The sequence below is a fragment of the Gorilla gorilla genome, chromosome 4, assembly GCF_029281585.2.
Source record: "Gorilla gorilla gorilla isolate KB3781 chromosome 4, NHGRI_mGorGor1-v2.1_pri, whole genome shotgun sequence".
In the NCBI taxonomy this organism is placed as follows: Eukaryota; Metazoa; Chordata; class Mammalia; order Primates; family Hominidae; genus Gorilla; species Gorilla gorilla.
The window spans coordinates 131,309,976-131,337,880 of record NC_073228.2 but is presented as its reverse complement, the minus strand read 5'-3'; the positions used below and the strand labels follow the sequence as shown (position 1 = coordinate 131,337,880).

At 40.3% G+C, this 27,905-nt stretch overlaps 1 protein-coding gene across 3 annotated transcripts in view; it reads right to left on the bottom strand.

Annotated features, from left to right (window-relative positions):
- Positions 1 to 27,905, bottom strand: part of MEGF10 (multiple EGF like domains 10) — a 233,414-nt gene that overhangs the window by 15,081 nt on the left and 190,428 nt on the right. For 2 of the 3 annotated variants that reach the window (XM_063706742.1, XM_063706741.1), the window contains 11 exons: positions 27,631 to 27,805; positions 26,203 to 26,323; positions 25,236 to 25,399; positions 22,667 to 22,769; positions 12,213 to 12,359; positions 10,891 to 11,025; positions 10,223 to 10,351; positions 7,142 to 7,270; positions 4,841 to 4,969; positions 2,571 to 2,699; positions 5 to 241 (listed from right to left, as the gene is read on the bottom strand). In XM_063706742.1, the coding sequence (XP_063562812.1) occupies positions 5 to 241; positions 2,571 to 2,699; positions 4,841 to 4,969; positions 7,142 to 7,270; positions 10,223 to 10,351; positions 10,891 to 11,025; positions 12,213 to 12,359; positions 22,667 to 22,769; positions 25,236 to 25,399; positions 26,203 to 26,323; positions 27,631 to 27,805 (1,598 nt within the window). Of the gene's footprint in view, positions 1 to 4; positions 242 to 2,570; positions 2,700 to 4,840; positions 4,970 to 7,141; positions 7,271 to 10,222; positions 10,352 to 10,890; positions 11,026 to 12,212; positions 12,360 to 22,217; positions 22,481 to 22,666; positions 22,770 to 25,235; positions 25,400 to 26,202; positions 26,324 to 27,630; positions 27,806 to 27,905 lie in introns of those variants that run through there. The other variant, XM_063706743.1, reaches the window with a different exon arrangement.

Genomic DNA, 27,905 nt, shown 5'->3' with positions numbered 1-27,905 from the left:
TTACCTGAAATGGTATAATCTGCATTGATGACCCTCATAGCAGGGGTGTAGGTAACTGCTGGCATGCTTGATTCCTTTCCCTTCTGCTTGTGTCTATAAATAATGAACAATGCCAGTAGGAAGAGAACAACTAGGACAAGAATGATGATGCCTGCAATGGCCCCGATCTGGTAGGAATCAGCAGGGAGAGCAGTACTGGTTCGGCTTAAGCTGTTCAGATTTCCAACTATGATAACACCAGCTAGAAAAAGAAGAGAGACTTGAGAAAAGATGACAATGTGCTGGATAAACGTTTGATCTCTACTTACAAAAACCTCCTTCTGTGCTAATGCCTGCATATTTTCAGTTCATAAAACATTAATTTGGAAACAGAGCAGGAAGAAAAAGCAAACATTCCTCATTGTCAGATGTTGTCGGCCTATCCATGCCCAGAGAAAGGCTGCTGTAAGCCTCAAAAAGAGACAGAAGCTGGGCACAGTGATGCGTGCCCGGAGTTCCAGCTACTCAGGAGACTGAGGCGGGAGAACTGATCTAGCCTAGCAGTTAGAGACCAGCCTGGCCAACATAGCAAGACCCTGTCCCTAAAAAAATATAAAGAAAGAGACAGGATTTTCTGAACCCAAAGAGATTCAACAGTAGGGTTTGAGAGCTTCTTATATATTTCCAATTAAATACTTAGACTGGCAATTAATTTGGGGTAACAATTTATCTAATTTTTATTTTGCTTTATTTATTATTCAGTACTGAGCTTATGCAGAGTTAAATGCTAAATGTCCCAACTGCTTAACCAAATTTTATGTCTATCCTTAGCATTTCTAAGAGTAATTTTCCTTCCAAGCAAGCATAACACCATTATAAATCTAGTCTAAGAACAGGATCTACCTTTTGCTAATTTCAATGGGTCTTTTACCTCAGAAGATATTGTTCTGTGCAAAGTTATTTTCCATGACAGAAAGATTTGTCCTGATAATACCTGATAGCATTACCCTAATACCTTACTCATTAAATTCAAAATTCGGCATTACATAGTTCTTCCTTATGGTCCATCAAGTGATAACGCTAAAGGCATGGGTTGAGATTCAAGAAATCTGGCATCTAAAAAAATTGACCTAGATATTCTTAACTTTCCCTTAAGCTTTCAGGCTGCAGTTTTATCATCTATAAATGAGAAAAGAGGCCTCCATGTCACTGCTTCCAGCTCAAGTAAATGTTCCTATGATTTTATGATTCTAAATGCTGAAGGACCTTTTTACAAAACAATCTGCCCTGAAACACAGACCACCAAGGATAATGTAGTGAGATTACAGAGTATTTGTAATTATGACGTGATAATGAAAGATCGCATTCTATTGTTATGACAGTCAAATGTAAATCATAAGCATGTAAAAGTTATTTTACCAAAGAAATTAAATGTTGTAAATATTTACATGGTCTGCAGTTTAAGATTACTCCATCTACAACAGTGTATCAATTTTCTAAAGCCTTTTATAGCCCAACTGCTTATTGCCTGCCAGGGAGTACCACATGCAGTAAGAGCTGTGGCTCTCTGGAGGGCACGCTTCAGAACCATCAGAAGCACTTTCTCAAAGTCCCCAACCCCAGAATCGGAATTTCCCAAATAGGACCATGTACCTGACAACTATTCCCAGGTCGTTATGACATACACCCCAATTAAAAACCAGGGGCACAAGTTTTACAAAAAGTTAAACATATGTCTACTATATACACCAATTATTCTACTCCTAGGTATTTACCCAAGAGAAATGAAAGCACATGTCCATGCAAAAACTTGATTCACTCTTGTTCACAGCAGCTTTATCTGTAATAGCCCCAAACTGGAAACAATCCACCTGTCCATCAGCACATGAATAGGTAAACAAATTATAGTATATCCATACAATGGAATAGTATTCAGCAATGAAAAGAACTGAATTGTTGATATGTGTTACAACATGGTTCCATTTCAAAATAATTATGCTGAGTAAACAAAGCCAGACCCAAAAGAGTACAGTATGGTTTCATTTATATAAAATTCTAGAAAATGAAAACTAATCTATACTGACAGAAAAGAGATGAGTGATTACCTGGGGCTTAAGGGGTGGTAGAAGTAGGGAGGGGCATGAGGAAACATATGGTGATGGATATTTCATTTACTATGGTGAGGTTTCATAGGTATATAGATAGTCCAGATTTTATTAAATTGTACACATTAAATAGGTGTGTTTTTTGTGTATCAATTACACCTCAATAAAGCTGAAAAAAAATCATAGACCCAGTAGAAAGTTCATGAGTTTTGGAATAACAAAAATCTGGCACAAAAGCTGTGACATATTCTCGTATTAGCTATGTGACTTTGGGAAAATCACTCAGCCTCTCTAAGCTTTTGTTTCTTTATCTGCAGGACAGCAACAATAAGGCATTCATCTGGCAATTAAATAAGTAACCAATTATGCCATTTAGAGTTGTGGTGAAGATTCTGCTGGATAACATAAGTGAAAATACTTCACATTGCCTGGTACATGGTGTTCACACAATACTACAGTGCTACAAACATTAGCTAGTATATTTACCTTGATCACATCTCGCTCCCTTCCATCCGGGGCTGCAGTAACAGGTCCCGGTGATGTGGTCGCAGGTGGAGTTGTTCAGACAATCACATATCTGGCGACAGCCATAGCCATATGTTCCTGCAGGGCACTCTAGAGAAGGAAAGTCAAATGTAGCTTTCCAACCTTGGGAATTTGGAGCAAGGCTGTCTCTGACTGCAAGCCCTGCACATCTAGAGCTGAGTCCTTTCAGGGGATTCCTATTGAGGCTGACTTGTACCCCCAAGAGTGTCCCAGAACTGGACGGCATTCCCGGAATCATGGTGGCACTCACAGTCCAGACTGCACAGGGCTAGAGACAGGGCTGCTCAACATTAGAGCTCCTGACACTTTCAGCTGCTACATACTTACCTCTATGATGTGTATATGGAGAGTCTGTGGAATTCCCATGGAACAGATGAGGATAATCACTAAGGGCAATTTGATACAAGTCCACCAGGCAAAACTGTGGGCTGGAAGGGGCCTAGACTGAAGAGCACTAAAGATGCTTTCTTGAGAACACACATATTTTACTGTAGGCTCAGGGATCTTCATAAACGCACATTCTCAATTGAATTAGCCAGGAATAGGGGAAGATGCAGACAACAAGTTTTGTTGATTTTCTAGGTAAGAACTTCATTTGCTATGGAGTGATTCAAACTCTGGATTTTGTTGAAGTCTTGAAGACGAAAGTAATAGGATTCTTACTATGCGGTCTTAATAAGAGTTAGGCATGAATTTCAAAGGATAGTGTAAGCATGTTAAATCTAAAAACCTTCGTGACAAAATATTGATATTTTTCATAAAGTGAGCAGCAGGGGGCAATGTGCTATTATTATTAGAATTCTCTGTCAAACACAGGGTTTCTGTTTACAAATAAGCATTGGGAGAAGTCTCCAAAAATAGGGACACTTTAATTTGCTGTTGAGAGTAATCATGGAAGCACTTAAGAGGTTTTCTTATTTAATAAGACCTTAACCAGTCATCTGGCATTCAAGTAAAATTTTGAGCCTATTCTGGTTTCCATGCATATTTAGACATTTATACACAGACACACAATATTTATATGCACAACAGAGGTATGTATGCAACTGTGTCACTCAGTCAGGATCTGTTTCATGACTCAATGAAACAGTGATGCAAAACTAAAATTGGGCTGTCTCTGTTGTGAGCTGATTCCTGGACATCACTTTTGTTATATTTGCTAGAAAGAGGATATGCAAAAATACCCTAGGGTTTAGCACATAAAATTGAGGCAACCAGGTTCAGAGTGGCTCTGTGAGGCGCCAGTGGAGTGGGGTGGGGAGGGGTGCTTTCTTGTCAGAGTCCTGCTATCCTGATCAATCTTTCCAGGCCACACCGCTCCTATGGCCATAATCTAGGCAGATCCTTCCCAAGAGTACAACCTCTGGTGAACAGGAATTGTTCTTCACCTTTTCCTGCCTAAAAGGTTTTATCATAAGAAAGTGGGTCTGATACAGCCCTAAGCCCTTATTTATTTATCGTGAATACTGAAAGAAAGTCATAGAGGAAAGGAATAATAAACTAATTTGCAATATTCAATTTTATTAAGACTAATGTTCTTATAACTCTGTAAGGGGATGCATAGCTAGTGGGGTGGACATAAAAAAATAAGGATGAGTAATTCCAATGGCCTATTCTCCCCCAGTGGGACTTAAACAAAATTTTAAGGCAGTATGTGGTCTGGAAGGTTGTTAAGACTAAGATGAGAAGTTGTTAATGGAAGCAGTATAAAAGTACGATCTAGAGAGGGTTGTTGAGAGGGTTGTTGAAAGGGTGGCAATGTTTGCATGGATTTGTTCCCTCACCAGCAACAGGGATTGGCCCTGGGCCACCAGCCCTCCTCCCCACCGAATGTACTGTCCTCCAATGTGAGACCCGGGTTCCGCCTCTGCCATGAAGAAAGCTCGACTGGATCTTTTAAAACTCTGAGCAGCCACATTCCAAAAATAAGAAGGAGAGGAAGGGAGAGCCCAAAAGAACAGAATGGAAAACTTGAATTCTGTCTTCATTCTTGTAGTCACACCTCCTCCGCCCAGAGCAGTGAGTAACCAGCGATGATCCCAGGGAGGCCTGACCTCTGGGAGGGGAAGTCAGTCATGCTGAGAAGTAACCAGCCATCAGCTCAAACAACCTCGGAGTGATGAATTCTGCCTTAATATTTCCTGGCACCTAGGAAATGTGATTCTAGAGGAAAAAAATACCACCCAGTGATGCCACACTCTCATACTTACTCTGCTCACAGTGCCGTCCCATGAATCCAGTGCGGCAAGTACACTGCCCGGAAATGTGGTCGCAGTCAGCTCCGTTTTGACATTGGCATATCAGTGCACAATCTTTTCCATAAAACCCTAGAGGACATCCTGTGGGAGGAGGGAGGACAGCAGGAGTCAAGAGGCTGCTGAAGAGAAACACTTGGAGGCTCGTGCCTCCAACATATTTGTGTTTAAACTTGAATGACACTGAGCCATCAGAGAATACAGTGAATAGTACATATCTCAACTTGCCACAAGAGCTTCTTTGAAGTCCCAAGACAGGGCTCTTGCAAGGAGGTTGTAATTCATAAGCAGGAGGCAGAAGAGTTCCATTCCTGTCAGTGTAACCATCACTGGTACCCCTGGAGGCAAGACTAGTGCCTTCTAACAAAATATCCCTTCAATCCTGGAAGAATAGGACATTTCCTTTCATTCTTTCACATTTCTACTAGAATCCTGGACTCAAATTCCAACGGACTGAGACGGGTACTTTATATTAAAATTACCTGTATGCTTTTACTTGTAGTACAGAACATCTCTATTGTTGCTACTAGCCTTGTCCACTGTATCTGTTATTATCTTAGATAATATCAACTTCCCTGAAGAGGTGTACTAGAATGCTTACCTTAAAAAACAATTGTACTTCACGAGTGCTTTGTAAAAAGCAATAACCCTTCATACTGCTGCATGATTTTCAATGCTTAGACCGGCGAGTCTCTTGAGCTAAAGACACCCACAAATTCTGTTGGCTTACATGGGCTGGCAGCTGCCCTGCAAGAGTGTCTTGGGGATCTCTGGCGTGATGAAAGATTCAATGCAGGCTGATTCAATGATTGTTTCCAAATATTACATATGCTTTTCATTTTCTCATTTTCTTATGGAACTTTCAAGAAGCAGAGGCAGTGCCCAGATGCCAGTACGCACTGATGACTCCCTGCTGTCATGCATTTATTTAGCACCTACTCTGTGCCAGATTCTTTTCATGCGTTCTCTTGTTTAATCTTTACAGCAGGCCAGAAATGCAGGGATGGATATTCCCATCCTGTAGACATGAACTAAGCCCCAAGTACCCTAAGTCACACAGCTGGCAACTGGCAGGACGGCAGGGCCATGATTCAAATGCAGGGAGGTCTGGCTCTGGACCCCATGTTGTTCCCACTATATCATGTTACTTGCACTTGAAAAAGGGTTCTCTGTTTGAAGCACGTTCTAATTTTAGAATTATAAATAATATCTTACAAGCACCTTTCTCTAAGAAGTTAAACAATATTTATAGATATATGAACTCTGAAGAATATGCTTGGGCCAGCCACCTTCCTTGCCAATTATCCTTTTCAACTCTTGGTTCAAGGTCTACATTATCTTCTAGAAAGTTTCTAAAGACTTTTTCAGCCTATTCTTTAATTATGTACTCTAATTAGTATTAAATAAGAATTGCTCAATTTCAGACCCATCTGTCCTCCTCAGCTTCTTGCTATTATTTTAAAATATACGCTATTATTAGTACTTAACCATAACACATGCCTTCCTTTCTTGTCTCCTTTACTCAACCGAAGGTAAGAGGTCAGAGAATGATCTTCCTTCCCCAATGATGCTCAGCTTTGGAGTAAGTACTTTGCACACTATATCCTACCATGCTAAAAGCCTAATGGAAGAAAAAATGGTTAGGATGCTATGAATTACAAAATGGGGAAAAGAACTAGGGCAGTGACTCTCAAAGCATGGTCCCAGCCTGGCATTACTACCAGTTGATAAAAATGGCAATTCTCAGGTGCCAGCCCAGACTCGCTGCTTCCGGCTCTCTGGGGATGGGACCAGCTTCTGTGTTTGTTGTGTCCTCCAGGTGATTCTGAAGCTTGCTACCATTCGAAAAACACGGAACTCCACCTTTTCCAAGAGCGCACATTAAATCAGGCAGTGAGGCTTGTTGTCTTCTCTAACTTTCTAATCTCTATACTTATCCTAACTTTTGTGCTGTTAAAGGATTGAGAATTTGATCCATATAAATATGATTTGGTTAAAGGAGAGAAGAGAAATAAACTGCATACCATCACACAGCATTGCTCTACCTCAGTGGAGATAGAACCTAGAGACAGAGTACTTGGAATGAAGTAGCTCTTAATCACTTAGAGAAATTTATATGTCTACAGGGCATTAGGAGAGGGAAGTACTCCAACCTCAGAGACCTTTGTTGAGCTCCGGTCACGCATGCGGAGGGTAAGGCTGTTTCCTCCTTGGACGAGGCTCCCCTTGGTGAGCCTCAGAAGGCTTGTCACTTACTCTGAGTGCAGTAGAGCCCTGTCCAGCCAGGAGTGCATTTACATTCCCCATCGTAGGCACTGCAGAAAGCTCCATTGTGGCAGTTGCACGTGTGGATGCAGTTTGGGCCCCAGTGGGCAGGTGGACATGCTGAAATTACAGGTGTGGAGAAGTCCATCAGAGTTCTGAGGCCAGTACTAAGTAGGGAGAATTCCATCCACCCCTACACATCTCCCTGCATGTGAGAGGTTAGCAGTGTACATCAGGACTAAGAAAGCACACTGCTCTGAATTCTGCACTAAATCCCAGATGGCCATGGCAACTTCAACAGTGACTGTCATTATTGACATATGTATTCATTTACAGCTGCAGAGTGAGGTGGCTGGGGCAAAAATCACCTCAAGTTTACAGATTCAGTTATTCAACAAACACATATTCAACACCTATTATGTACCCAACACTGTTCCAGGCACAAGGGAGATAGCAGAGGATAAGACAAAGTCCAAACCATCCTCTGGAAGCTTCTATTTTGGTAGGGGAGGCAGGCAAACTAACCAACCAACCAACAAAATGAAAAATCAATGGTGGTAGGTATTATGAAAAAACATAAGGAGGATAAGGAAGACAATAATTTTGGGAGCTACTCCTCTGAGGAAGGCCTCTGTGAGGAGAGGACATTTGAGCAGAGATAAGGTGTGGAAAATGACTTGACTCAAGAGAGGTTAAAGGACCCAAGGCTATGTAGCTCATGTTCACAATTTCTAAATCCTGTACCCTTCAGTCTACTCTAGAGTTGTCACTTCAGGCTCCTTTTAAATATTGAGGTTCCCAGTGGTATGTAAAAATTGGTTTCCTTGTAAAAACTCTTAACTGGAAGATCCAGAAAATAATACAATTAAATCATTAGGGGTCACTGCCAATTGAAGAGACATCAGAAAGTCAGATAAAGTATCTGTGAAATAATAACATAAGATCAGGGGGTAAAATAATTTCATTGACAGAAAATACTTTTTATTCATATTAATACTTTAGGAACATAATTGCATAAAAGGAGGACCACCTGTAATTTCTATATGCCTACCCCATAGGGAATGTGGACCAATAAAGACAATCAATAATACATATGAAGTAACTTTTTAAATGAAAAAAATCTTCCATAATTGTGTGCACTGTTTTTGTCCAAGAGCAAGGGGAAAATACTAGCTGACACTTGAGGTCTCGAGTGAGCATTAGAACAAATTTTCTAAATACAACACCCTAATTTTACAGATGAAGAAACTGAGCACACAAAAGGTTAATAGTGACTCGTACAAGGTCACATAGATTAATAATAATATTTGTTATTTGTTAGACAAATACAGCTTTCCCAAAGCCACAGTGAGACTCAGTGAAAACTGTTGAAGCGTCTAGCCCATTTGACGCTCAGTGAAGCACTCTTTACCTAAAACAACCTATTCCTTAGATGATATTTAACCAGCTTTTGTAAACCCATTTATGTTCACGATATATTTTTCTGAGGTAACCCACTGCCATTAGGTTTTTCTCCCCATATTTGTTATGATAAGAGAATGGGAATAAGCATCACTCAACTTTATATTCCCAAAAGGTAAACGTAGAGATAGTGCTTTAAAAAATCATTTTCCCAAGGACACCTGCCCCTTTAAATGTACCCCTTTAAGTTTTCAAAGTCTGTGTTTTCACTGTGAAGGACTTTGCTCTCTTTAGACAGGCTCACAATCAGCTAAGAAGAAATATGAAGATGGTTCCATAGAGTCCATAAGGGAATCAATGAAATCAATGATCCCCAGGAGAAGCAAAGGCTTTTGCCAAATAAATCAGCTTCCTGTGGAGTGATTATTGGGACAGGCAACACTATAGTCTCCATTCATAGTTGTGTTTCTATTTTTATTCCTTTCAGCACATTCCTCCTCCAAATGAGGAAGGGACAAATTTCCAAAATAAAGACTACTTTTAAAGGAGCAATATAAATCAATCATTTTATGACAATGATATTGGACCTTTTACTCTTCCCAAACCTATACGCCCAACCATCAGTCAGAGCCCTTGCAACACATGTAGATTTAAACAGACTGATTTCTTCTGAAGTGATGTCCCCAGAATGGAGTGAAATCATATCGCATAACACTTCTTTCACCAAAGAGCTACACTTCTGAGATTTATTAGCTCTCTTCCCTTATTCCTAAAAAATGGGGTACAGCCTGGACTACTTATGGAAAAAATTAACATTCAGAAAAAATCTTCCAGTAAAAAACATATTGCTCATCAATTAGTATTTGCAGGTTGCTTGTAACTGTGAAGTTTGAATTGAATTATCAATAAAGCACCATGTAAAATGACTGCACACAGTCATTCTTTGATTTCTCTTATGTGCATGATGGGGGAATTCAATATAAACTGAGAGTGTTTCATAAAATTTAAAATGAATGAAACCAGATTACCCCATACATATGCTATTCTTTGGTCAAAAGTTGAATACTTTTAGACATTGCACTGACCCTTTCAAAACATTCATGAATGACTTATAGTCAATGTCATTTTTTTCATGACATGGGTGCTCTAAGAGTCATCTATATAGTCCCTTATAGGGTCACACAATTCCTGTCTGAAATCCAGTGGTGTGGAAGGCACTTGGGTGATGCCAAGGTGAAGCTAAGCGTATTAGTTGGGCAGTTCACTCAGGTTCCCAATAGGTTTCTAAGGCTTACATCATTTAATTCCATTTTTTCTTTCTCTGTAATTAACTCTCCAGATAAACACAAAATGAAGAGATAGATTTCTCAATACAGCTGTTTTTGCTTTATTTCAATGGACGATGAATCACTGAAAAGGGGATAAGCAAAATGTTACATATTTAGGTTCTTTCCAAGACATTATTTGGATTTAAACATAGGGCCATTGCATAGAGGTCGTAATGGGAAAAAAAAAAAAAGAATTTTAAAAAAAGAATTTAAAGTAGAATGTGTCTTTTAATTAGTCATATATTCTTTCTTGATTATATAAAAACACTCACACTTCAATCCTAAAGAATCTGAAAACAAACAAATAAGAACAGTTTATTAATTGTTCTCAAACAAGACTTACGTTGAGAGCAGTCACTGCCGATCCAACCGGGGTAACACTGACAAGATCTGTCAATGGGGTTACAGGTTCCGTTGTTGGTGCAGGTACAAATTCCTGCACAGTTTTTCCCAAATCTGCCACTGGGACACACTGTGAATAAGCTATAGGTCAGTAACTCACAATCAAAACCCCTCTCGCAGAACCCTAGAATCTTAGCACAGGAAATAACTTTAAAGGTCACAGGCCCAGCTGCTCATTGGTAGCTATCTCTGCTCAGCAGCATCCTTCATCTTGAATGGGCTCATTTTTACAAATCCATGAAGCCAAAGATTTGCATTAAGGCATCACAAACCAGGGGACATCATTGCACTTCTAGAAATATGACTTCACGACTTCTTGCTCTGGGAGTCTAAAATTCTTCCGCATATTGATTTTTTATGGGAGGACATGTCCAGCTAAAACTGAAGAGTAGCACATCTCAGGAAATAAAAAGGTTTTGCTGGAGTGGCAAGCCAGCTTTTCCAAAGCTCAAAGTCCTATCTGAGAAGCTGCAGACACAGCACAGCAGAAGACATTCCCAGCAGACAGCTGAAAACATGGCCTTCAGGAAGGCCAAGGGGAGGCCTGAGGACAGACTCTCCGGGGCGTGCTCATCACCACCCAGCTGTCCGGGATGCTTCGTGCCTTACCTTCATTGCAGAGGGCGCCTGTGAAGCCAGGCAAGCAGTCACACAGGCCGGTGATGTGGTGGCAGGGACCGCTGCTGTGAACGCACTGTGGGCATGTCTGGCTGCAGCGATGCCCATAAAAACCAGGGGAGCAGACTGAAAACAGAAGGGAAATCAGCAGTTATCCTTCTGAGATGCGTTTGTCTCGCATTCCAGATCGGGATCTAGTTAAAGTTTTAGAGGTTAAAAAGCAAAACCTTAAAAAAAAGTAAAAAAGATACGGAGAATTTTCCAAGTAGAAAACAAGAACAACGAAGGAACAAAGGAACCCCTTAATGAGGAAAAGAAGCCACTAAACTCTGAGTTTCTTGAGAGCAAGCAAATGTCTTAGTCTTCTTTATTTTCCCATTTAAGGCCCCAGTTAGCTCAAGTCTTGGCATAAAGCAGGGCTCCAGGAATTTTCATTGAATAAATAAAGAGATAAAAAAATTGAAATACTAATAAGTCTCAAATCAGTACTCTCAATCCATTTGTTGATTCTTTATTCTTTAAGAGTCGTTTCTGGCAATAAAAATCGATCAACAGTCAAAATTTGAAGAGTTTTCCTCCTCAAAATGGTCCAGGTTAATGACTGTAATCGAAAAGTGATTAACCAAAACGCTATATACTTAAGTTCTTGCCAAGATACTATTCAGATTTAAATATATGATAACTGCATGGAATTCTTATGGGGGGAAAGGCAATTTAAAAAATTAGAATAGTATAACTTATAATTAGTTACATATTCTTTTTTGATTGCATTTACTAAAAGATTACTTAATCTTCTAACTCAGAAGTCTTAAGGACCAACGTCAACAGTCTCCTTTTTCAACTCTGCAATTCCATTTTCCCCATAGCACTGATTTTAAGACTACTAGCAGGATGAATGATTTGCCTCAAGGTTTGGCTGATGTTGACGTCTGGTAATTGAGGTAAGGCCAATGCCAAATTGCTGAATAACATATTTACAGGTCAGTGAATTTCTAGAACACCATTCCAAAGCTTTCAGGAAGGGTGAAGAAATATATCCTGATGGTTGTGCCAATGAGGCAATGAAGTAATTATTGAGAAGAAATGGTTAAATCCCCATCTGTTAGGTTAGTTCTGAAGGCTGGAAAGAATGAAGCTCTTAGGGAAGTGCTCTCAACACAGTTCTGCAAAGGACAAGTGAACCATTACACTCTCTTTTGCCTTCAACTGCAACAGGACATCACTATAAACTGAGAGGTGGGACAGAGATCATTATTTGATACATGGTGCCCAGGGAAGGGAAGGTGGAAATTACTGCCTAATGAGACACTTACTCCTCTGACAAGTGGTGCCTCGGAAGCCTGGTGCACACTCGCAGATGCCATCATCGGGGGAGCATGAAGCCCCATTTTTACAGTAGCACGGCAGGGAGCAGTTGGGGCCCCAGCGTCCCTCAGCACACACGCTGTCACAGTGGACACCTGAAATAATGCACATGGGGCAAGGCTGAGTGAGAGGCAGTGCGGAGTTTCTGCAGATGCTAATTCAAAGATGAGGACTAAGCTCACAGTGTTAAACCTGAGGATCACCAGCAGCAATGAATGGAGAGTTACCATCTTATAAACATCAATACACAGTATCATAACATTAAAATAATACCCAGAACGATTTTCTATGGAGTCACGAAGAAGGAATAACAAACTTTTGTTATATTGATTTTTCTTCTTCAGGAGGAGGCAATAAAGTGGAAGCCCAAGGGCTCTGTCTATTGCAAGTAAAATTTATCAACAATACGATACCTTTTAGCCCTTGGTGACTTCCTCCTCCTCCTCCCATTCTTTGTTTTCACAGAGAAATAAAGTGTAAAAGGATAAGGCAATGAACAGTTCCATAAAATGTTTTACACAAAGAAAACCCTCCCCTGGATTAAACAAATAAACATAATCTTAAAATAACTTGATGGTGCATTGTGCAGAACAGAAAGATGCACTGACACGTGCCACCAAATTCCTCCTTAAAAATCTTACCTGACATTGGAGAGATATTGGCAGAATATCACAACTGACATTATTTGTAGCTGTTGTCTATGCTATCGATTATTATGAAACTGTATGCAGTTGTTTAACTCTCATTTTAAATACTGAGAAACTTTAGAATTAAAAAAAATGACAAAAGGAAACAGAAAGGAAAGCCAAGGTTGCAAAAATAAAACTAAAACCAGGTTTTATTTGAGATAAATAAAAGTCTCTTCTGTACATTCGTATTGGAAATACAACAGGGGCCTCTTTCTTGCCAGAATTCCTCACAACTCAAAGAAATGTTCTTCACATTGAAAGGCAATAAGTTATAATTAGTAGTGAACTGGCAGTTGCTGGCCTCAGACCAAATGAAAACACATTAAGAGCAAGCACGCAGACCCTCCAGGATTCCAGAATACTAACAACCACCCAGTACCACGATGCTGAGACGGTCATGTCTTGTGTTACAGTTTTGGCTTCTAAAGTAATCAGGCAAAAAGTCACCACAGTCTGAACCTTAACATGGAAGCAATCCCAAACTATAATATGAATGTTGCTAATTGGTACACCATTTCCGGTGAACACTGGAATAGCAAGAAGATCCACTTTTTACTGTTCCTGTTTTTTTCCTTCTGAAAGTCTCCCACGTGGTAAAGGCCATTAAATAGGCAAGAAAGCATGCAGACCTCACTGTGTCTAGCTTGACCCAACAACAGACTTTTATTTCATTCGGACCATGGGCTGAAGAAAGGAGACCAGGTCTGTTCATAAACCAATTGGGGTTTAAATGTTTCCCATAGAATAAAGTATGAAATCTGGGCCTACTATGTTGATTTTTTTCTTGCAATCATAAACATATTATCTTTTTTTTTCAAATCTCTTTCGAAAATCTGAGATGAAATTGCAAACTCTACCCTCCCCAGATGTGATACATCAGCCACAGAATCTTACCTGGAATTTATATCCACACCTATACTGGGCAGAAGCATCAAACATATTAAGCAGTAAACCACTTCAAAACGAGGCTGCAAACCTAAACTTTGTTTTGAGAATTTAAAGAAAGTACCAACAAGGGTAACCTGCTAAACACTTCACTCTCAATTCAAATTCAGGTCCTAGACTCTGACTGTGAGCCAAGACTCCTGCTTAACTACAGCTAAGACGGGGACACCTGCTTATCACAGAGACTTAGACAATCAACCCAGGGCATTTTAGTCTGATGCCATCAAGACAAATCCCAATGAAGATTTTGAAGAAGTGGAAACTGAGTAATTACCTGGTTAATCTGACTGATCATCATCCTGAAAAAGCAGTCCCGATTTTTTATGCTTTTTTGTTAGGGTGGGGACTTGGGGGACAGGTAAGATTTAGCCATTTATGATGACTTAGTTTATCAACTACTTGCCAAATCACTACTTCAAATTGCACTTAATAAATTCAGTTAAGATGGAATGGAGTACACTTTAGGTCAAAAGTATTTGCTGCTTTTTTATATCATAGGTTATCATGATTTATGTATAGCTTAGCCTATTCTCAATCAGAGCATGTTAAGAAAAATGACTACAGGCCAGATAGGCAAATCTGAATAAAGAGATCCTCTCTTTCATAACTGATTCCTCTTCCCTTAAGAGGTTTGTTCAGCTGATTAGCCTAGCCATCAGTCATAATCAACTATATCCTGGTAATGTTTGTATAAGTAACAAGGCCCACCCTATAGCAAGAAGATCCACTGCAGAGATAAGCTTGTTTCATATGGTTTACCCATCATTTCATTTCCAGAGAATCATAGCAAATTCTATAGATCATTGATCAAACCTTCTGTGTCCAATCATATAAGCATCTTTCAACAGACCCAAGCTTACTTGAAAATAACTTTTAGTTTAGAATTGCAAAGAAATGTTTCCTTTGAATATAAATTATAAAAATTCTATTACCAACACCCTCTTAAAAATTCAAGCCCTTTTATTTACTCTGTCATCAGTAAAAAATGAGTCAGCATTTTGCAGATACTAATGCCTAATCTATGTGAAGATAAATATCAAGTATGTCTCAGTTAGGGGGCAATTCCAGGGAAAGGTGTGGAGTTGTCTTTCCTCCTCTTGCTGTACCCTCTTCTCCTATTGCTGCTTCTCCCCTTCTGGCCCTCTGTGCCCTCCTAGTTATTTTTCCCTTCATCTTACAGTCAGAAAAGGACAAGATACATTTATTATTGCTGAGTAGTACCTTCTCTGGAGAATATTGATATTCTAAGAGAGCATGCATTCTAAGAGCCTAAGAAATAAATATCTAATTGTAGAATTTCAGGCAGTAAGTATCACGAAGAGAGTGTTGGGTAAGTGTTTCTCTAAGTCGCACCAGGTATATGACTGCTGATGTGACTTCCATGTAAGGATAACCCTGCAATGAAATATTCTCCAGGATGAAGAGTTGTAAGTTTTGCTTTAACCATTATTTCTGGCTCTGTGTGGGTACATGTGTATTATTTATATTTATCTCCTCTTATTTTTTGCCAGCTTTGCTAGGGTCCTACAAAACATCTTTTTGTTTCCTTGTTTGTCAAAGGCAGAAAAGGAAACCCAACTCAGCAAACATTCAAGGGATCTGGCCAGCTACTGGTTTGCTGTGAGAAGTTTTCTTAAAAATGTAACTACAGGGTGATAATGACCACAGAACAGGCACACCCTGCTCTGCCTGGGGATCATGATCAGGAAGGGAGGTAGCTTGTGAAGGGGGAAGAGGACTGCAGGCTAAGAGAACAGTGGTGGCAAGGCTCAGAGGCCCAAAGAAGTGTCTGTCCTTTGGGAATTGCAAGTGTTGGGTACAGCTAAAACTCAGGGGCTGGGGAGAGCAGGTGAGGCATCTGGGCAGCCAAGCAGTGGCCACGTTGAGTTGAGCCAAGAGCACCATGCTATAGAGTGTGAACCTCCCCCTGGTGTTAACAGGGACCAAATGAACAATTTTAAGAAGGAAGGGGCATAACTAAATTTGTGCTTTATAGGAGGGCAGAAGATGGCCGGAAGATGTTGAGCCTGGGAAGAAAGAAAACCTGTCAGGTGCTCTTTTACCTGCAGAACCCCCATTTGGGGTTCCCCAAATAAAAAAAATGATCAAAGTGACAAGGCATGAAACTAAGTCAATGTCAGCAGAGATGCGGGGAAGAGGAATTCTGGAGAGATATAGAAGAAAATGCAGATGAAGACTCCCCTCCAATTCTCCACCAAAGGTAATTAATTCTGGCAGCTCCCTGAGGGAGAGACAATGCCTGTTTTTGCTCACCATAGCACCTAGCACATGGGAGGTGTTAAATAAATATTTGTCGAATGAATCGATACACATAATTCCTATTTCCTGTATGATATTCAGGACCACTTTCCAATGGGATGGAGCAACCACAGCATTCTTTGCTTTCCTGAATAAGTCTTCACTCAAACCAGGAAGCCCAACATATTTATAGGTTGTGTATCAAAAATGTTGACCCTTCCCTGCTAAGGAGGTGGAGATGTCTGCCTTGCTTATTCTTGAGCAGATACACATTTAGGGGCTCAGGTCTGTGTTTTTACATGTAAGCCCAGATTATTAGGCCATAAAAGAATTATATGACATCTTAAGGAAATTCCTTCAGAAGTTTTAGCAAAAAACAGATAAAAACTTTAATAGTTCAGGAAATAACTTCTAAAATATTGGGAAGAAGGGGCAACATGGGAAGGGGGTAGGTTTAAATCTGCAGCCATCTCTGGTTCAATGGGAGCATTTCTTTTCTGATAAATGTTCTAATGCTGATAAGGAGATCTGTAAGGGACTGTTTTTGCCAGGACTGAGGACAAAGAGCTCTTTGATAGCCTCCACAAGTTGCTAGGCAATGGCTGAATGATCGTGATAAACTTCAGCTAAGCAGCTCTAAAGAAATGTTCGTGCAATTAATGCCTGATGCATTATGCCAGCGGCCTCAATGTGAAATCAGCATTCACTGGGCATTTGTGATTGCATGAATGCAGTAAATAAATCATCTGGGATGTCATTCTTTCCCCTCTCATAGATATAACCCCAAATCCTTGTCTTACTTAATTGCTTATATTCCTTATGCCAGTATTCCAATATTTGGAGCGTTAGTGAATGAAGGAAATTATTTTGATTCAATGTCTAGTTCCTGGGCAACAAGCTATTAAACATATATTAGAGCAAAGAGAGATATTTGTTGATAATAATTGGGCTTGGTAATTATAAGATGGAGGAACTATAGTATTTAGTTACAACACTTTTTCTGCTTTTCTAATCCTTTGACCAACAAAGCAGTAGCATAGTGTAGTGTAGTGTAGTGTAGTGTAGTGTAGTGTAGTGTAGTGTAGTGTAGTGTAGTACAGTGTAGTGTGGTGTAGTATAGAGAAGTTATTCACTGGTATATCCATCTCTGCTGATAGAGCGACTGTCCTGATGCAATGTGAGCTTCTGCAGGATGGGAGTTGGCATCACTTCCTCTCCGTGTTCCCAGCACCCAAGCATTATGGTTGCATAGAACCTGGAGACACTCAACAAATGGTTGTTAAACCAAATCTTTCTATTTGGATACTATGGATTTTAAAGACCCAGTAAAAAAGAATCTGCTTTATATAGTTCAACAAAGTTGAAAAAAGTCTTAATAAGTCATATAAATCAGAGATGTTTGCCTTTGCACTTGCAAGACAAAAAAAAAAAAAAAAAAAAACACCAGACACCATGGCCTGCCTCAGTCTGGACCCCAATAAAAGCAAGCAGAAAGGATTGCTAGGCAGATCTTGGAGCTTTGGTTTTTTCTGTGGCCTTTTTTTGGGGGGGGGGGGGGAATGAGCACCTCCCTTCACCCTCACAGCAGGGGCCCAGCCTTCTGCTTTTATATGATCCCCTCTCCCAAGACCAAACAGACAGACATATACATATGAACCTGCAGACACACTCTCCAGCCCTCAATACCCAAAAGGGTCAGATAGTGAGTCATTTGTACTTGTGGCTGATTGGGTGCAGGCATGTTAATTAAACTCATTTGACTAAAGTTATTACCTCCAACTTGGATTTACACTTATATGTCACTGGACAAAGGAAGGTAGGTCTCCCCTTATTTTAACAGTTCAGGCATCCCTTAGCTGCATGAGACATCACCTCACGACAGATTAGTCCCTGAAGTAGCAGCTCACTCACTCAGCTGGTCAAACTTGCTGTTTGGTAAAACATGGAAAGGAGAGCTTTCCTTGTGGAGGGAGGCTGCGGCCACTCTAGGCCTAGTTCTGCTTGCTGGGAAGAGCGGAGAAGTGGGCTCTTCACATCAACTTGCCCACAGGTGCTCCTCCTTCCAATTCCACCCTTCCTGGCTGGGCTCAGATGAGCCCCCAACCTCTCCTCTTATTCTCCTTCCCCTCCCCTTACAATTATACCATGCCTTGATAGTCTCTCCTCTCTTTCTCAAGACCCCTAGAGTTTCACTGGGTGTCCTATTCTCCTTTTTATCTGTTTAGTGTTTAACTTTTTTATTCTGGTATAAACACATCCTTGAACCTCCTCTTCTCATTTGCCATTGATTATGTGGTTTCTGTCAAAGAAATGCACCCCAGACCCCAAGCTCTTCAATAACTAGAGTAATACGACACAGCAGATGCCACTATGCAGACCGTAACTGCCACTGCCTGCCTGGGTCACCAGGGCAGACAAAGCCACCAAGTAAGGTTTTGCAAGTTGTGCACTATGCAAGAGCCCCTGCTCAAGGGGCTAAGTTGGGGCAGAAATCCGGCTTGCACTTCATGTGCCAAGGAGTACATCCTGAGGGATTTCCAAATCTTTTCCAAATTTGTATCAAAGTTGCTTTCTGGATGGGCAGAGGCTCCATAATCTTCCTCATCCTCAGCCACTTTCCAAATTCTCATTTAGTAGGTGTGAGGTGGGGACTGGGAATATGCAAGTTCGAAGAGTTCCCAGGTGACAGTGATCTTAGCCAGGGCTGGGAATGAGGCTGGACACCGCACATGTTCCCAGTCAGCTGGAATGAAATCTTGATTAGCTGTAAGGCTCAGCAAATGGGTGTTCTGGCTGACTGAAGTCAGAGCAGAAAAGAAGACATAAACTTCAGCCTGTTTCTGTAATTTTGGGAAAATGCTTTTATAAAGTATATCACTCCACTACTCTGGAAACACACATACATAAGTATACACAAACACTCATAATTATATTTCATTGACATCTGAAATTTCAGTATAATCATTTTGAAAAGCGAGCCTCATTTCATAGCAGAGAGAGAGAGAGAGAGTGTGTGTGTGTGTACCAGAGGTCCAGAGGTGCAGGAGAAGCAGCATAGGACACAGCCTAAATCCTGAATGGTATTTCATTTTCCTCATTCTTCTACTGCAATCTGCCTCTTTTTGATAAAATAGTGTATTGGCTAAAAATGACAATAAATTAAGGTTTTAAATAACCACATACTACAATAAAATGGTACTTTTTTTGGAAATAGGATCTAAAATGTCAAACACAACTTTTATTTTGTTTACTTTTCATAACAGTATATTTTGAGGACTTATTTTATGACTAGGTAAAATAGTACTATCAATTATAATAGAAATAAAAAAGCCTCAGTTCCTTTGAGAGAACAGACAGTCAAATGCTAGATAGTGGGTTGAAGTTATAAGAAATGGTGGATGTGGGTACACAGTAAGACAGCAAGCCATCTTCCTTGGTATCTCACCTTAGGGTGAGACTTCCTCAATTTAGTCATGTCAATTCCTTTGTAAAGAGGAACAAGGCCCTCCTGACTCTTATCTCTGGCTCCAAATCCAACTGATCAGCCTCTCCCCACAGTGTCCACAGTTGATGGAGCACTTAAGGCCATCGTGTTGATTTGATCAGGGGAAGAGCCCTGGCTTCTGTGTCAGATTTCACTGATTTATTCATAAAAGCCTCACTACACACAAGCCTCCTATCCTACATACTGCTGCCCTGTCCAGGGATACTTAACATTTCACCTACAGCAATCTCAGCAACAGGGATGAGAGGAAATAGAGTTGCTTGCTTCCCTGGGCTTATGTTTATTTTTTGACCTCAAACCTGGTGTCTTAAATGGAAAGTAAAACCTTCTTTACGTTCAAAAAGGTCCTAACAAGGTACTAACCCAAAACAATTTTATGGGTAAAAAATTATTAGTCTGTCCAGTGCAGACAATGAAATGATGACCTTTGTAAATAATATACAGAAGCTGCTCTTTCTTTAAAAAAAAAAAAATTAAGCCAATTCTTGTCCAATTGTAGGTATTTTTTGGAACTTCAGTAATTTTCTTTTCCTCTACATGTGTTTTTGTATACCAAGTGTATTCTGTAATTGTGAGGGATGACCTCACAGCAGGCTTAGATACTGACAGATGCTTACAGACCAACAGCCCACACAGAAGACCCAGAAATGAGACACTGGGGCAACTTAGCTGGTCTAGGAGCAATAATGACTGACAGGCCATGAGGCAGAGATGGTAGGCAACAAGCAATAGAGCAGCATGAAGCAGTAGTCTTCCCATTTAGAGAAGCAGGCCGGCCACAGATGGACAGAGGATTACAAGATTACATTGTGTGACAAAGCCACTGCATTCCCGTAGGAGCTTGATAGGTCTAAGGCCAGATGGGATAATTTGTCTTACCCCATGACCCAGACTGTGGAATGCAACTAACACATTTTCCGGCTGGCTTCAGGCCAAATCCTATCTCTTGCTCTTCTCATGTACACTAGAGTGTGCCTTTCACAGGATAGTTCTAAATCATCAAAGCAGGTGGACACTTGAGCAGTGACTGGTTTTGCAAGTCAAGATGGAACTACAGGGTTGGGGAGGCCTCGTGTCTGTGGGTAGCTCCTATTGGTAGAACATAAAGTCCATTGCACCAGCCTTAGCCTGTTTCCCAAGGTAGCTCTCAGACACTAGAAATCAAGCACGTGACAGTTCATCTCAGTTTACTCCTTTAGAAACCAAAGAAGCTCTCAACATTTTCCAAGAAGCTGACAGACACTACTGAAGAGGTTGCTGGTGACATCCCATGTTTATGAATCTGAAGACTTCATATTGTTAAGTGGACAGTATTCCCCAAATTGATCTATAGATTCAATCTCCATTAAATTTCCACCTTGCTTCTTTGTGGAAATTAACATATTGATGTTACCATTCACATGGAAATTCAAGGACCCAGAATAGTTAAAACAATCCTGAAAAAGAAAAACCAATTTAAAAGGACTTCAATTTCTCAGTTTTAATGCTTCCTCCTAAGCTACAATAATCAAAACTGTATGGTGCTGGCATAAGGAGAGACATATAGACAAATGAAATGAAATAGAGAGTCCAGAAATAAATCCTCTCACATTTATGGAATGCTGAATTTTAAAAAGGGTATCAAGACAATTCAGTGGGGGAAAGAATAGTCTTTTCACAAATAGTGCTGGGACAACTGGATAGCCACATGCAAAAGAATTAAGTTGGACCCCTACCTCATATTGTATGTAAAAATTACCTCAGAATGGATCAAATATCTACATACAGAAGCTAAAACTATAAAATTTTTAGGAGAAACATGGACATAAATCTTGTGACCTTGGATCAGGCAATGTTTTTTTACATTTAACACCAAAAGCACAAGCAATGAAATAAAAAAGATAAACTAGACTTCATCAAAATAAAAACTTTTCTGCTGCAAAAGTCATCATCAAGAAAGGAAAAAATAACTCAAAGAATGGAAGAAAATATTTGTAAATTATATATCTGATAAGGACATATATCTAAAAAATATAAAGATTATAATGCCATAGTAAAAAGAAAATCCAGTTAAAAAATGAACAAAGAGTCTGAGTAGGGATTTATATAAAGAAGATAATAGAGATGACCAATAAATGCACAGAAAGATGTTCAATATCATCAGCCATCATGGAAATGGAAAGCAAAACCACAATGAGATACCACTGAACACTGACTAGGATGGCTAGAATCAAAAAGTCAGATAATAACTAGTGTTGGTGAGGAAATGAAAAAAAAATGGAACCCTCGTACATTACTGGTAGGAATGTAAAGTAGTCCTAGAAGAAGAACAATGTTTTTGCTCATGATACTTGGAAGGTGGCACTAAATATCTTAGCAAGTCTGTATACCATGAGCAGAAACTTCTTCTTTCAGTATCACTTTTAGCTTGATAAACTTCCTGGCTGAAACCGTGAAGCTATATAAGTAAGGAGAAACTCCCACCCTCTGGTTACAGAATTTGTACTCAATCATATTATGAATTTGTCATGACCAGAACATTATCGTAAAAAAAGAAAGTTTTAAAACTTTTACTTCCAGCAATGAACATTTTAATATTTGCATATTAACCATACAATAATATGCATATGCATATTCACCATATTAATATCTGTATTTTTTTGCCTCACTAAGGTGACCCTTGTCATATTTTTAGGGTTTATTTCAATCATTCTTTCTTCAGTGCTCAAAATATACCACAGTGGTCTTGCTGAACTCTTCAAAGCAATTCACATTTTCCCCATCTTGCTGGCCTGAATTTTGACAGCTGGACCTTACTTGTAGCTCAAGAGAATTGCCCCTACACAAAACAACAAAAAATCAGTCCTGGATTATAGATTAAAGGTTTCAGTTTACTGGAAACTTTATCGAATTTTCATTTTTTTTGAAAAGTTGACTTGTGTGTGTTTCTGTGAAGTGATAAGGAACAGCACTAGGTGTTAAGTTGGCGGGTTTCACCTTTCAATTAGCGGTCCTTGGCTCTCACCTGACCATCCGGGGAGGCAGCGGCAATGGCCCGTGGTAGGGTGGCAGCCATCTGCGTGGCTGCAGTCACAGCGCTCAGCACAGTTCAGCCCGTACGTGCCATCCTGCATGGAAAACAGCATCAAAGGTAGCAATGAGGGCCTGGGAAATCCCACAACAGAAGAGGAAAAGGCCACTGTCAACCATTTCACATACAGTACCCTGCTGTCCCAAACGCTTCTTACAGGGATGTATCTTTATTTTTTTTTTCTTTTTTTTTGAGATGGGAGTCTCGCTCTGTTGCCCAGACTGGAGTGCAGTGGTGTGATTTCAGCTCAGCGCAATCTCGGCCTCCCGGGTTGAAGGAATTCTCAGCTTCCCGAGTAGCTGGGACTATAGGCACCTGCCACCTTGCCAGGCTAATTTTTGTATTTTTAGTAGAGACAGGGTTTCACCTTGTTGGTCAGGCTGGTCTCCAACTCCTGACCTCAGGTGATCCACTCACCTCAGCCTCCCAAAGTGTTTGGATTACAGGCGTGAGCCACCGCACCCAGCCAGAGGGATGCATCTTAATCACCTCTTTCTATGTCTTCTTAGTCCCCAAAATATAGGCTCCAGGAAGTCAGTGTTTTAAAGTCACTCAAACCCTAGTTTATGCCTGACACAACGGTTGGGACATATAAATAGTGAAGCCAATCATGCCAACACACTTTAAAAATTTTTTTAATTATAAAATTATAGTTTTAAAACTATAATTTTAGAGCTTTTTTGTGTGGGTCAGGGTCATTTTTTTTTTTTTTTTTTTTTTTGAGACGGAGTCTCACTCTTTCATCCAGGCCGGACTGCAGTGGCGCTATCTCGGCTCACTGCAAGCTCTGCCTCCCGGGTTCACACCATTCTCTTGCCTATTTATATTTTATAAAATATAAAAAAAATTATAATTTAAAAAATTTTTAAATTATAAACTAATCTTAAAAATTATAGTTTTAATTGAATTAAGTTCATTGCCATAAGTTGCCAATGAGATACATGGTACTATAAAGAAAAATGAAGATCTTTTGTTACTTTTCTCTGATTATTATCATGCTTTTCAGGAAGAAGTCTAAGCCACACAAAATATCCTGACTCACAGTTCTAAGTATGAGTTGACACACCTCCTTGCTCCTCCCCTTCCAGATCTTTTATATTTTCATGTGCACGTCAGTTTGGATGGTCTGATGGAGACAAGACTCCTCATAGATATGATTGTTTTGTTTATGGAGAAAGAATGGAAAGTTCAGCTCTTTCACCACAGATCCTGGGAAATGAGGGAGGCACTACAAGCCTTCCCAACACCACCCAAGAACTAAGAGAAAGAGGGGTACAGAATTACCACAGAGGAGGAACATGGGAACCAGCATAGACAGGTAGTGGGTGCTAGATGAATAATTATTTGTCTAAAACTTGTTAAAATAAGAAAAAGAAAACAATCATTTTGTAGACCCCACCAATGTTTGATACAGCTACACAGGATTTAGTTTTGTCATGATATGAACCACTAAACCCTCAGCCTTCACTGATTTACTAACTCCTCTAAGGTATGAAAAAGGACGAGATTGTGCCAGGGGCTTTGCTTTGTCTACAATCAGATAGGGAGTAAAAAGTGATCTTCAAGCTCATCTCCAAGTACTGATAATTTGTCCACTGGACTGATGAGAGGCAGCAAAGCTGACAGCTCTGTCCATGGGATATCCATGAGTGGGATCCTTTCTATTTTGGGAAGTGGGTTGTACTTAATGAGGAGGAAGCCCAGAGAGACAAGAGCATTGTGGAAGGCCCTTCTCGAGGGGCCCAGTTCAGGGGGTCACATTGTTAACTCGCCATCAGATGATGTCCTGGAGGCAGAGAACACACACCACAGAGAGAATGCCTAATGGCTCAGGAGAAAATAATTGCTATAGAAAGAAAGAGTGATGGAAAAGAAATCAGCAGCTTACTCCAGAATGCACTTCCTGTTTGCACTCCCTGACAGCTTGAGGTAGATGCAGTATGAGATTTCTAATGACCTGTATCTCCAAAGTAGGTCAAGGGAATAGAGTGAGCTATAGGGACAACTTAAGAAATTTTTGTGGCTCCAGAGATACTTATGTTAAAAAGACATTGTTTCCAAACCTTCTTTCAACACTTCCATGAGCATTTCTATGACATCAGTCACCACCCTCCTTTCAACTCCCTGCCACTTTCTACCATAAAGGCAGGGAGATTTCCATGATAATGGAAACAAAATATTTGGAGACCAGTACTGTTCACTGGCTGCCACCAAGAGATGGGTGAATAAGAAACAGAAAGTAAAGGGTGGGGGTTGAGGAAACTGAACAAGATGAAGGAAAAGAAAGAAGAAATTCTCACAGAGCCTATCTAACCAGTTTCCATGTCTATCTCTTTTCCAATCCTACGTCCAATTTGAATCCAAATACCTGGATTCTTCCAGTAGTTACCGAAGTTGGGTTCACAGTGAGCCACTTGAAGTCAGGAAAAATGCAAAAAGAAGCCAACTTTACAACATCAGTTCCTCATAGGCGTTTTCCGTCAGGGTGCTGATTTGTGCATACCTGGCAGGGAAGTTCGCATTTCTCCCCGCGCCATCCGGGTGCACACGTGCAGGTCCCGTCCAGGGTGTTGCAGGCTCCCCCGTTGAGGCACTGGCATGTTAAGTTACAGCCAAAGCCCCATGTGCCACTGGGACATCTGATGGAGCAGTCCACCCCGTGCCAGCCTGTGCGACAAGAACGCCAGAGCATGTGAGCGAACAAAGGCAGCAGGGAGCCTTGCTGAGCCTTTCCAAACCACGTTTCTCTTTAGAAACGCCTTGGAGATGCAAGCCCCAGCCACAGCAGCAGAGAGCACTGGTTCTGCCAAGTTAGGCCTCCATCAGGAATGAACAGAAGGCACCCCTGAGGACCCAAACAGCCTTGTGTGTTGTGTGATCTGTCGAGGATGCTAGCACTGCATACTAGTGGGCTACTGAAAAAGAGATATAGCGTCAAAGCACCTTTAATGGGCAGTGATGCACACTGTGGAATGCTGAGTTTTGTTCAGATCAGGAAAGTGAAATATTTATATGGAAGGGAGACGAAGGATTCTGCTTGAAAACACAACACCATCTTTAAAGCAGGACCCCATTAACCAGCAACTGTGTAAATCCAGGATCCTGGCTGCACCTATGGATGGACACGTTCTAGTGCTCATATAAAATTGGTGCTTGGCTGCGTTTCTTGTCATGACTCCAAGCCAGTCAATTTAGGGGCATGAACACATGTCTGCTTGTTTACTCTTCCCAAAAGTGCACAGACACACAGACTTTTGGAGCTGGCAGTGACTTCAGAGATCATCTAATGTGAGCCTCTTCCCTTGACTCAGGAAAGCGTTCCAGCCCATACTGGATGAGGGGCTTGCGGAGGTCAGACACTAAGTTTTGGTGCAACTGGAGCTAGAACCCTGGTTAAGGTTTTTCTTTTTTGTGTCTTTAGGAGATAACTTGACAAGGATCAAATTAAAGACTTATTTACCCATTCTTACCTGCCTTGCAAGTACAAGACCCGTCCACAGGAGAGCAGACTGCATCATTTTTACAGCCACAGCGAGAGGAACAGTTTATCCCATAGGTTCCCAGAGGGCATGGGGTAGAGCATTCAATTCCCTAGACAGGCACAAGTAGCAAAATGCATTCAATTTTGCCAACTGAAATAAGGCCAACACAAATAAACAAAAATATATCTTGGCAATGCTAATTATACGTCCTCTCTAATTTTAACACACTGTATTTTTAAAATTTTGTCGTAATGTCACCACTATACAAATTTTAGAAATTTAAGGGCAACGCTAGCTGGTCTATGTTTAGGATATATTATTAAATGGGATCCAAAAAAGCTTGCACCTACATTAGCTTTGCCTTCATAGCAGAACTAAAACAAAACAACAATAAAAACCCTTTTTCATTGCTCAGACAAGTAGATATATAAAAATAAATTGTATCTGTAAAATTACTCTCAATAAATAAACATCAATATGAACTATACATTAGATCTCAACCCTTCCTAGACATCCTTGTATGATATGTAGTATTTTTAGTAGGTAAAGCAAAGCAACAACAGAACACATTCAGCAACATGATTCACTTTATCCGACGGGGAGCATTAAACACAGAATTAAGCTACCAAAGGCAACTGGAGGTCATCTCCTTTCAAAACAGAAGGGACTCTTAAGACAAAGCTAATTCAAGGGTTGAACCAAAGGGTTATGACATAGGTTAGAAAACCCTTTTAAGATCCTCTAAGCTCTGTGACTTTATGATCCACCAGTTCTACATTATGTGCTCTGGAATAATCATCAACATTCTTCATAGTTCAATGTGCTCTTTAAAATGGGAAGTAATAATTCAAGAACAACACATTCTCCTTTAAAGCAAAGATTCCTAGCCTATCACTATGAAATCTTAGAAACTGTAAGCAAAATTCTGCTCTATTATGCATGGAATACAGACATATTTATAGGGTCTGGATTTTCAAAGGGACCTAAAAACTTATGTACTACCAACTACAGAATGTAAATACATTACAAATGCTAACTCGATGTGTCTTCAAATTTTGTGGAATTAAAAACAAAAGCTGTCAACAATAATAATCTACTTGGAAAAGTAACTTCTTTGTCACCTATAAAACACAATAAAATAAATTACTTAAGGAATAATTATAATATACTTTCTGACATGTGTTTATATTAAAAATTAATGCCACATTTATAGTTTTACCAGCTTTCGCAGTCATCATTCTAAGGTAATTCCTTATATCTCTATTAGCATTTTTCCCCTCATTTTCTCTCTCTCATTAATGATGTGGATGACTTTAGCACATTCACTGTATTTCACTGGAGGTCATATAAATCATGGTATTGAGATGCTTCACACGGCACCCCTCTTCTCCTTCCTCCAGAGCCCTAGTCACTCACTTTGAATCCTGGGGCACAGGTGCACTTTCCAGTCACACTGTCACAGTCTGCCCCATTTTGGCAGCTGCAGATCTGCTGGCAAGCTTCCCCGTAGAATCCAGGAGAACATGTCTCATTACAGTAGAGTCCTGACCAGCCCGGCTTGCAGGCACACTCTCCAGACATGGGGTGACAGCTGAGAGACATGGATGAAAGGAATAAGTCACTTTGGGGTAAACATGACACCCAACTTCTGTGCAAATGTTGCTTTAGCAATGATCACTAAATGTGTGGGT